Source organism: Clupea harengus, chromosome 5, assembly GCF_900700415.2.
Source record: "Clupea harengus chromosome 5, Ch_v2.0.2, whole genome shotgun sequence".
In the NCBI taxonomy this organism is placed as follows: Eukaryota; Metazoa; Chordata; class Actinopteri; order Clupeiformes; family Clupeidae; genus Clupea; species Clupea harengus.
The window spans coordinates 18,991,864-19,001,961 of NC_045156.1; the positions used below are offsets into that span (position 1 = coordinate 18,991,864).

A 10,098-nucleotide genomic window follows, 5' to 3' on the forward strand; every position below is an offset into this window, starting at 1 on the left:
GGAGGGGATTGTCTCTAGTGGTTTGCTAGAAAAAGTGTTGATGTTGTCACATCGAATTTCACACCTGAAATATAAACAGGAAAGAAGCTGGCAAATATGAGAGATGCTGTTGTGCTATTTTAGTTACTGACACGTTACTGACAGTTGTGTTGGACGATGTTGATGAATGTGCTGGTGATGGCGCTGAGGTGTAATAGTGCTCCTCCTTCCTGTCTGCAGCGATGAGTGCACCCATCAAGAAGCGAATATCCAAGTACGCGCCAGAGCTGTTGAGCTCGCCCCTCAGCAGTGTGGCCAGCGGTGATCTCCTGCTGCGGCCGCTGTCCCCCATCACCCCGCCGCCCCCCTCTGACCTGGGCCGGTCGCTGCGGCCCCCCCTCAGCACCTCCTGCGCCCTCTACCTGGGGGCCGAGGAAGAGCGCCAGAATGGCGCCGGACTGCCCTGCTCACCCCTCACCTCGCTGCCCACCAGCCGCTGCAACACGCCTCTGCAGTTTGAGGTAGGACACACACACACACACACACACACACACACACACACACAGGCTCACTTTCCTTCAGTCTCAAGCTGCGCCAACACACCCCTGAAGTGTAGTCAGACACAGACATACATACCTTATGTAAGTATGAAAAGCAGTGCATGTGATTACAGTGTTAACATTTTCCCCAATTCATGTGTTTCCTCCAGAACATCTCGTCCCCGGAGGCTTCCCCTGTACACCGGCCAGAATCTCTGTCTCCAGAGGTGAGTGTGTGTGTGTGTGTGTGTGTGTGTGTGTGTGTGTGTGTGTGTGTGTGTGTGTGTGTGTGTGTGTGTGTGTGTGTGTGTGTGCGCGTGGGTATGCCTCACCAGAGAGTCTACATTCTGTCCAGAGAGGAGCAGCTGTATGTGTGTGGGTGTATTTAAGAGTCTTGCTTTTGCAAAATACAGAGAAGAGCAGATGTTTGGCTTATGAAAATGTAAATGTGATTGCTGTCCTGATGTAACCCAGCATATTTGTGTGGGAGAGAGATCTGTTCTGTTCAAATACTGAAACACTGTGTTCTCTCTGCTCCCCCTAAATAGCCTTGCCTGCGGCCGGACTTCGACGCCATTCGCAACGCTAACTTTCCGGACCTTTCCATGACGTCCAGCTTGGACAGTCCAATCCCGGGCCCCGAGGACTTCCCTGCAGTCTCCCCCTCGCCCCTCAGCCTCTCCGGCGGAGGGACCCCCCACACCCCTGCGTCTGTTTCCGCCACGGGAGACTCCGCCATGGGCACGACTCGACCTGGCGAGTCACAGACTCGAGAGCAAGCCTTCAGGACAGAGTTCAATCTCATCTACGCATGCTCTCCCCTCAACGCCAACCTAGGGGAGGGCCTTAATGCCCGTGGCCCCCCGACTGACAGGCGGCACTCCCAATCGGAGGGCAGCTTCTCACCTGCAGATTCCTATTTCGGCACCATGAGTGGCCAGGGGCTGCTCTCGGAGCCAGGGCCTGGATCGCTCTCACCCTATCCAGAGCCACATTACGGGGGCGGGTACCCAGACAGTGGCACGCCCCCTCACCCTAGCAACCCTCCCCAAAAGAAGAAGGCAAGTCTTTCCCTTCACACTGTTGCATTCACTTGCAGCCAGTATTAACCATCGTGTTTGTTGATTTAAACCTCAGGAGACATGGGCCTCAACTGAGATGTTGAGGAGTCTTTTCATATACGTAACTGATAATGTAAATCGGTCTTGCTCGCCGTTCTCAATCTCTCCTAAGAATAGAGAGAACAGCTCTCGGTTCCTCTTTCGGAGATGATGGTTCTCATTTATCAAGCACACTTCACGAGACGCCGAGCGTCTCATCTCAAAGGTCCACCTCGATGCGCTCCAGACTTCTTACCCTCGCTGGCTTTTTTAGCACGCGGTGAAAAACCTTTCCACTCTGTGTGTGTGTGTGTGTGTGTGTGTGTGTGTGTGTGTGTGTGTGTGTGTGTGTGTGTGTGTGAGAGACCACTTGATAAACGAGACCCAGCCATCTCCTCAAAGCGGTTCGAACGAGCAGCCACTCCCGCTCGTCTCTCTGAGGCATCATCTCTGTGTCTAGCCGTAGAATTCTACTCTGTGCCTTTTTTTCTCCCCTCCCCCCCACCACCCTTTTCATCTCTTTTAATACCTTATTGCCAAGTCTCTATCTCTCTCTCTCTCTCTCTTCCCCCTCCTTCTCTCCTTTTTTTGTTTTCCTTAAGGCAGAGGGCGAACGTGACCATCGTTAGTCAGCTGACAGGCAGTCAGCCTGGTTACCAGGCTCTAGCCGTAAGAGGCGAATACAAGCCCATACAGAACATGGTGAATATGCTCCTACTGACCCAACTACCTTTTAGAAGTGTGCATGGAGATGTTCTGTTTTTTTTTTTTTTTTTTTTGGTTTTTCCTTTTTTGCATTCGCATTCAATCCAACACCATTTTCTCCCAACCCCCCAACGCCACACCTTCAGAGGGATCTAATGTGGTGTTACTATCTCATGCCAACAAGCATAGCACGAATAGCTCTCTGATTTTGTGCCATGGTTATACTCCCATTGTCAAGGATACACACTTGATCTTGATCTAAAAGGGAGTTTTTTTTCTTTACATTTCCTTCTCATTTGTGTCTCATGGTGTGGAGTTGGAGCCATTCAGCGCCCCGGCAGAATGGCTCCTGGTGATGCACATAACTGATCCAGCCATCTTGCCGTCACATGCATGTACACAGACACACATGCGTACAGATGCGCAGCCAAACATTCACACACAAACTCAGTTTAGGGTTAATCCTGACATGACTTTGCCAAACGTCCATTAGAAGAAGGAAAGAGAGAGAACTGCCGACTTAAGAAACACATTTCTATTGAGGCTTTAGAATAACAATGTTTTCTGGGGGGGAGTTCTAAAAATAGAATCTTTAGGTAACGGAGAGTCAGAGGCTCATCTTTTAATTCATCCTTTATTGAAAATCACCTAAATCACATAAACAAGTATTGCTGAAAAATGGCAGTTTCGACACTTTTGCAGCCTTGGCTAGTGTTTATAGACATAAGAAGTCATTTTTGCTAATTAACTTTCACCACAACTTGAATTGTTGCTGTTAATTCACAGTTCTTTCCAGTAGAGGGCAGTAAAGTGTTATCGATCATCAGTGTTATGCCTCTTTGGATAGTATCTGGTAAAATGACAGAGAGTCCTAGTTAGAGTGCCATTCCTAATTTACATATTAAATACCAAGGATGATGCAAGAAAGATCTTTCTAGAACATTGGCCTCTAGTTTTGACGATGGGGGCGGGGGGGGGAAACCTTTCTCTGTCATTCTCTCTCTCTGTCTAACCTGTCTGCTGAGGCGGTCCACATATAGGCCATCAGTGTCTGTATTGGTGTTTGGGTGTTTGTCTTTGTGAGCTGATAGTTGTGGGTGATGTTTGAGCTCCACTGAACGCCTGTTGAGATGTTCGCATTGGTTTTGATGAACTACCCCCTTGAACTAGAATTTAGGAACCTTTGGAATTCACCACTAACTATGCATTGAGAGTTATGTGCACACGTCCTCCTCTGTAAAGGGAATATGCTTCTGACGAGCCTAAGAATATGGTCTCTTCTTTGCATGCCATTGTTCAGTACTACCATACTCATTCACATTCCAGCGATGGATGGATCCATGTTGCATTTGGAATACTGTGTGTCTGTCTGTCTGGTGTAGTGTTGATGTACTTGTGGTGTGTGTCTGTGTGTGCGTACGATTTGTCAGTGTTAAGTACTGAGCCAACTTGTATGTGAAAAAAGGTGAGTGTTCAGTTTTCGCATGGCTTCCCTTAACCACCGCCTCCCTCTCGCCTGTCCAGGTGTCACTGCTGGAGTATCGCAAGCGGAAACAGGGCACCCGGGAACCCGAGTGTGGAGGCTCCATGGGGACCCCCATGCGCCCCGGCTCGCTGTGCCTCAGCTCTGAGTCCCCCGGTGGGCCGCGGACGCTGCTGCAGCCCCCCGCCTCCCCACACAGCTCCTTCTCCTCGCCGGCGCATCAGGCCTTCCCCCAGATAGAGGAAGTCAGCCCCCCGGACCTCAGCTCCAGCTCAGGCTCCCGGACGCAGGAAAGCACCTCCTGGTGAGCGGCACGCACTCATTAGCCCCGCAGAAGAGACAATCCAGTTTTAACACTATTCGTGCCAGGTGTGTTAAATCAAGGCGTATCAGATCACCAGTGTCTTTAGTTGAATGTCTCTCGTCCGGCTGCCTGTTGCAGGATCGTGCCCACCGCGGTGGAGCGTCAGCGGGAGGGCCAGGGCGTGCTGGAGAGGGTGCTGCGCGGCAACCTCAAATTAGAGCACGCCCTCAAGAGGTCAGAGCACGGAGACAAAGACGCAGGTGGAGTAACCTTGACGTGAAATGCACAGCCTCCTCCCTTCAGCCTAGTCAGTCTCCTCTTTACAGGCCTGCTCACTCCCCTGTCTCTCTCCCCGTGTTTTCTTCTTCCTCTTCAGACTCTGCTGAGATGGACAGGTATGACCTCCCCACTGTGTCACCCATGAGGAGCCCACACAGTTACAGCCCGTCTGTTTACCAGCACCAGGTAATATACATTCTTTACACAGGGTTGTGTCTGTGTGTGTGTTTGTGTGTGTCTGTGTGTCTGTGTGTGTGTGTGTGTGTGTCTGTGTTTGTTTGTGTTGGTGGCACATGAGTCTGCTCTTGCTTAAATACCCTGGTCTGCTCTGTTGTTCCCTGTCAGCCTCACCTTTCGGAGCTTCACCCGGCGTCGGACAGCTCTGCGTCTCCGTTTCGCTCCTCGTACAGCCCCTCCCCGTCGTCATACCCGCGCCCTCTCCCCCAGGACCACCACGCCGCCCAGCTGACCCAGAGCACCCCTCCCTCCTCCTCATCCTCCATCTCTTCAATGGACTCGTCCATGAGCGGGACCTCCAGACCTCCAGGTGGCGCCGTCCACCAGCAGAGCAGCAGTGGTAGTGCAGTCCAGGATCCCTCGCAGCCCTACTCCAGCAGCAGCCACCTGAAGGCCAGCCTGTTAAGCAGCGGCCTGTCATCAGCCTCGCCCAGCCCTCCAGTCTCCAGGAGCCAGTCCTACCCCAAAACGGACATCAGCAGCAGCAGCAGCGGTGGTGGTAGTGGCTTGCTTACTGGGAGCTCAGTCTCCCACGCCTCCAGACTAGCCCAGCAGGGTTCGGGCCGTGGCCTTCAGGCAAGCTCCAGGCTCCTGTCGGCCTCCAGCTCCCAGCACTACCCTCCGCGAGGAGCGCCGCTCAGCCAGTTCCAGCACCCTCCCCTCCAGGGCTCGGGGGTACGGACACAGACAGGGAGCTACTAGGACCGTGCGTGCGTGCGTGCGTGCGTGCGTGCGTGCGTGCGTGCGTGTGTGTGTGCGTATGCGTGTGTGAGTGTGGCTCTCCTTAACACACCTGTGTAGAGACTGGGTTGAGGGAGTGGCCAGTGTTAAACGAGACTTGAGGATCCATCCTTTTTTCCTAAGTTTATCCCACCTTTTTTTGTTTTCCTCTTTTCACCAAAAAATAAACGAAATCATCACAAGCATACGTCGAGGCTAATGTTGACAAAGACATCATCAAAGAAGAAGCAAAAGAAAAATCATGGGGATAAAAAAAAAAAAGCTTGAGGAAAAAAATGAGAACTCTTAACAATCGTGTATCATTTTAAATGTACCCGTTCGTTTGAAAAGATATAAGGTAAAATCCGTTTGTATGAACACCTGTGGTAATCTGAAACTTGCGCCAGTTCCCTTTCGATTCTGTTTAATCACAGGTGCCGAAACTCGCTAGAGGAGTCTCTTTGTGGTTTTTCTTTTTCTTTGTTGTTTAATTTTTTTTTATGCTGCTGCAGTTCCTGTACCACCCCATCCTACCCAGTCAATTACTGAAACACATAGCCAAGTGTCTATCTTGTCTGAATTCTCCGTTTGGAAAAAAATATATATCTTTTTGGACATGAAAAAGAACATTGCCGTGGTAAGACCAGCGCAAGAGACCGTGCTCTCTCGGATCATTCCAGTGCAGTTCTCCAGCTGTCTGTGTGCGTGCCCTCACACCTGCTCCACCCATCCCCACCCATCCCCTTCTCCATTTTTCCAGAGTGACACTGGAGTCCAGATCTTTACTTGATTTCTTATTTTCCCCTTCAGAGAACTAATCTGTTTTACTTGTAGCAACTCTAGAATTGCTTTGGTATACTTGACAAACACACACACACACAGATCGAATTAATCCATGGTGCTGCAGTTATCTCTGGGTTTCGAGTTTGTTTGTTTTCCTACTTGTCATGTTATTTTGTCTTCAAGTTTTGTGAGACTTTAGCTGATGCTCTGATTTGGACTGGAGCAAAAAAAGGTTCATTTTGGAATCTCGAGCGGTTTGTTTGTTTGTCTTGGTGTGCTGGAATGCTGTGACAAAGGAACTGTAGTGCACTGCTTTTCTGAGGTTTGGTTCCCCCCACCACCCCCACATCACTGTTCCTGTTTTGTTTTGAAAACAAGGATGGCTCTCCTCCGACCTCTGCACCTCCCTGACCAATCTGTGCATTCCATACGTCTGACACAAACATGACATTAGAAAGAAAAAAAGAACAGACAATTTGAACTAAATGTTAAAAAAGGAAGCTGCTGTGCTCTCAATTGTACATTTTCATTCTTTTTTTTTTGTTGTTTGTTTAGTTTTCTTTAAGAAAAAAAAACGCAAGTGCTGCTTGTAGGTGTTTCCGTTTGTACAGAATGCTGTACCTGCCTCTTGAAATGGCGAGAGACGGGTTTGTTGGGGACGTTTGTTCGCCCTCTCTCTCTCTCTCTCTCTCTCTCTCTGTAGTGAACAGCAAGGTCTTGTGCCATGGCCACTGCAGTGGGGACTGAAAAACAATGACAACGCGCCATCACCGAAGACTGAACGGACATCCCTGGTTCTCCCCCACCAGGAATATGGACCTGATGTAACTGACACACAGGCTGGAGGACCGCTGTGGTGTCTCTGAGATGGGACAGGAATATTCAGAAAGAATACATTTTTTGTTTCTTTGTTCTAATTTTTTTGTTTCTTGGATACGTTTGAGGATCCCCCATCAAGCTTTCGGGAGGGGGGTGGGTTAGTAAGTGCACAGGACTGGATCTTCACTCTCTGCCCCCCACCTCCCCTCCTCCTGACCCGGTGACCTAAAGACTCAAGGGTACTCACTGGTTAACATGAATGTTTCTCTTTCACAAAACACTTTTGAGTAAAAAACGAAACGCATATTGAAATGGACATGATGCAAAAATGTTGACTTTTGTGACATGGGGGGGGGGGGGGGGGGGGGGAGAGAAAAAAAATACAGACCAGCACCTTAACGACAAAACAAAGCAACATCCCAGAACGTATGATCATGTGTACTTGTATAAACGTGTTATATACTGTTCCAAGAAAATATAGTACACTAAATTTGACGCATGATTAGTTTTCTGTTCCCCTTCTTGTTCTGGGGTGAGGGGGGTGGGGGGTTGGACAGACACTGGGTGTGGCAGCAAAGGACGGGTTTAAAACTCTGCCTGGTTTATACTTCTCCCTTCCCTTCGTCCCTCTTGAAACTGGACAGATTATTTCCTTTTTTTTTCAAAGGAGATTGATTTTTTTTTTTTTTTTTTTTTTTAACTCAAACATAGTAATAATTATTTGGTATCTACCCCCATACCAACCAGACAACAGTACTGAACAGGTGAGATGTATCAATGCATTTTGATAATAAAATACTCATGATGACAACATTTTAGTTTTAAAACAGCAGTTTGGATATCTCATTTAATAGCTGCTGACTTAGAAAGGACAATGGAGAAAATATCGACAACTGACAAATGGTAAGGAAGGTGTTGACAATCAGTCTCTGGAGACTGACAGAATTGAAAGGTGGACGCCTTGTCAGATATGGTGAAGGCAAAGGGGCGAGATGGTGAGATACAAGTGGCTGACATACAATGACACTCTGATCAACTTGACAGTGAATTGTCCCATCAGGAAATTACTTTATTGAAATCCAGTAATCAACATAACTATCGCCAAACACTGCCTTCGTGGTTTGCTATCGGCTTTCTCTTTTGTGCCGTGTTCGGACTGTATTTATGGACTAGCCGAATAATAACCATTTGTTGTTTTTGAGAGGTCACCTCCACTGGTGGCAACACGTCTGCACATGGCAGGGTCTCTAGTGGTGAGTTCTGTGTTGACTGGTGAATACATTCGTAGATGTAGTGCGAGACAACGGTTGTGGGCATCTGTAAACGATGCAGTCTAAGAAGCTGGACAATAATAGCAAATATAAATACTTAGTTATTAATATAAATATCTACGTTTACATTTAGGTTGTCCCAGCCTCATTATTTCTAACAGAAGCGAGTAATGAAGCCGTGGGCCTGAGAGGCTTCACCAGATCCAGCTGTAGGGTCGGCAGTCCAGCTCGGGGTTGTCATGGTAAACAACACGGTACCCACAATCTGTAACGATCCGCTCACACTTCTTGGGCCAGGAGGTTGGCTTCATAGGTCTGGAGGGAATGCCATTAAGATCTCGTGAGAATACAGGTGAGCATGTAAAGAGTAGGGTTTTTCAGTCTCACAGGCCCTTGATAATAGCTGCAGGCAGGGAAGAAGTATTCAGATCCTTTTCCTAAGTAAAAGTACCAATACAACAATGTACAAATACTCCATTACATGTAAAAGTCCTGCATTAAAATTCTTACATGAGTAGAAATACTTGAATTATTACCATCAAAATATAGTTAAAGTACTGGTTTGGTCCCTCTGACTGATTATGTATGATATCATTAGATTATTAATACTGAAGCATTATGGTGTAAGCAGCATGTTACTGTTGTAGCTGCTTGAGGTAGAGCAAGTTTGAATTACATATAATAATATAATATATTATAATATAATAATATACCGTTTTATATACAGGGATACCAGATACATCTGAGGGGTTGTGAAATGATTCATGGGAGAAAATAAGAAAAAGTTCTGATGCACAAATCAATTTTCAGTTTTTTTTACTTTTTCTCGAATCTTGAGATATTGGATCATTTGAACGATTATTGAAATGTAACCATGTGAGAAGTTTAGAGGGAAAATCCTTAGTTTGTGGAGCTGTTGACAATGCATAGACATCTGGAATTTGACCTCAACTACACACTGCATTTTGTATGATGTCGGAAGCCAAAAAGGTTGGAAACCACTGGTTTAATCTTTAACAATGTGTCGTTATGTCCATTGTGTAAAACCTTCATCAGAAAAGTAGCTAGTAACTAAAGCTGTCAAATAAATGTAGTGGAGTAGAAAGAACAATATTCCTCTTTATCTCTCTGAAATGTAGTGGAGCAGAAGTAAATGTAGTGACCTTCCACCATGGCTGTAGGCCTATAGTGGATGCAGTAGTAGTTTTATTTTGTAGTTTTGGCAAATAAGGGGAACAGTTTTCATTTCAGTTACTTATTAATTAGGCATACTTACGAAAGACACACAAATCCATTCTCATGGCAGTAACACTTGTCACAGCCCTTGTGAAATGTCTGTCCAGGGGTGAAGAGAATGCCCTTATGAACACATGGTCCTGAGAGAGGAGATGGCGCCATTTAAATATACAGCAGACATCGGGTAAAGTAGTTGTATAGAGTACTTTTATATATTCGTAAGTTCTACCGGTGCTTACTGCCAAATCAGAGCAGCTGCCTGAATAACCTAATTTTGCCTGAACTTCTGCGTTCTCCATATGGGTCTTTGGAAGACCACCAGATGGCAACATTAACCAATGTAGGAGGACAAGTAAAAATCCACGCCTGAGAATCCTACTCGAGTCAGCATTTGTTCTAATACCACCCTCTAAAGTTTTAGTATCATTATTTATGTTTTATGAAGGTTTAACTTTGTCTACTAGTCGGACAGCTGAACATCAGACAGAGGCACTGGATACACAGACAACAGACAACCCCACAATTAAACTGGATTAGGTCTGCAGCCATGCATTAAAAGGTTGCTTATTTCCATGAATGTACTTTTTCGGTGTGTGCCTCTGTACTCACCTTTGTGACGATATACAGCTGCCTTTGTGATGCT

General features: G+C 47.0%; 1 protein-coding gene and 1 long non-coding RNA gene across 7 annotated transcripts in view; one reads left to right on the forward strand and one right to left on the reverse strand.

The window, feature by feature from the left end:
* The window catches only part of setd5 (SET domain containing 5), a 27,475-nt gene extending 19,700 nt beyond the window's left edge, over positions 1 to 7,775 (forward strand). For 4 of the 6 annotated variants that reach the window (XM_031567991.2, XM_012829398.3, XM_042707845.1 and 1 more), the window contains 8 exons: positions 220 to 500; positions 689 to 745; positions 1,067 to 1,579; positions 2,225 to 2,320; positions 3,848 to 4,110; positions 4,249 to 4,370; positions 4,487 to 4,575; positions 4,735 to 7,775. In XM_031567991.2, coding sequence (XP_031423851.1) covers positions 220 to 500; positions 689 to 745; positions 1,067 to 1,579; positions 2,225 to 2,320; positions 3,848 to 4,110; positions 4,249 to 4,370; positions 4,487 to 4,575; positions 4,735 to 5,328 — 2,015 coding nt within the window. In that variant the 3' untranslated portion in view covers positions 5,329 to 7,775. The remainder of the gene's footprint in view (positions 1 to 219; positions 501 to 688; positions 746 to 1,066; positions 1,580 to 2,224; positions 2,321 to 3,847; positions 4,111 to 4,248; positions 4,371 to 4,486; positions 4,576 to 4,734) is intronic. The other 2 variants (XM_031567994.2, XM_042707846.1) reach the window with 1 other exon arrangement.
* The window catches only part of LOC122132918, a 3,375-nt gene continuing 924 nt past the window's right edge, over positions 7,648 to 10,098 (reverse strand). Inside the window, exons 1-2 of the long non-coding RNA XR_006152429.1 lie at positions 10,065 to 10,098; positions 7,648 to 9,595 (exon numbers count right to left, since the gene is read on the reverse strand). The exon at positions 10,065 to 10,098 is cut by the window's right edge and continues 924 nt beyond it. This is a non-coding gene — a long non-coding RNA (uncharacterized LOC122132918). The remainder of the gene's footprint in view (positions 9,596 to 10,064) is intronic.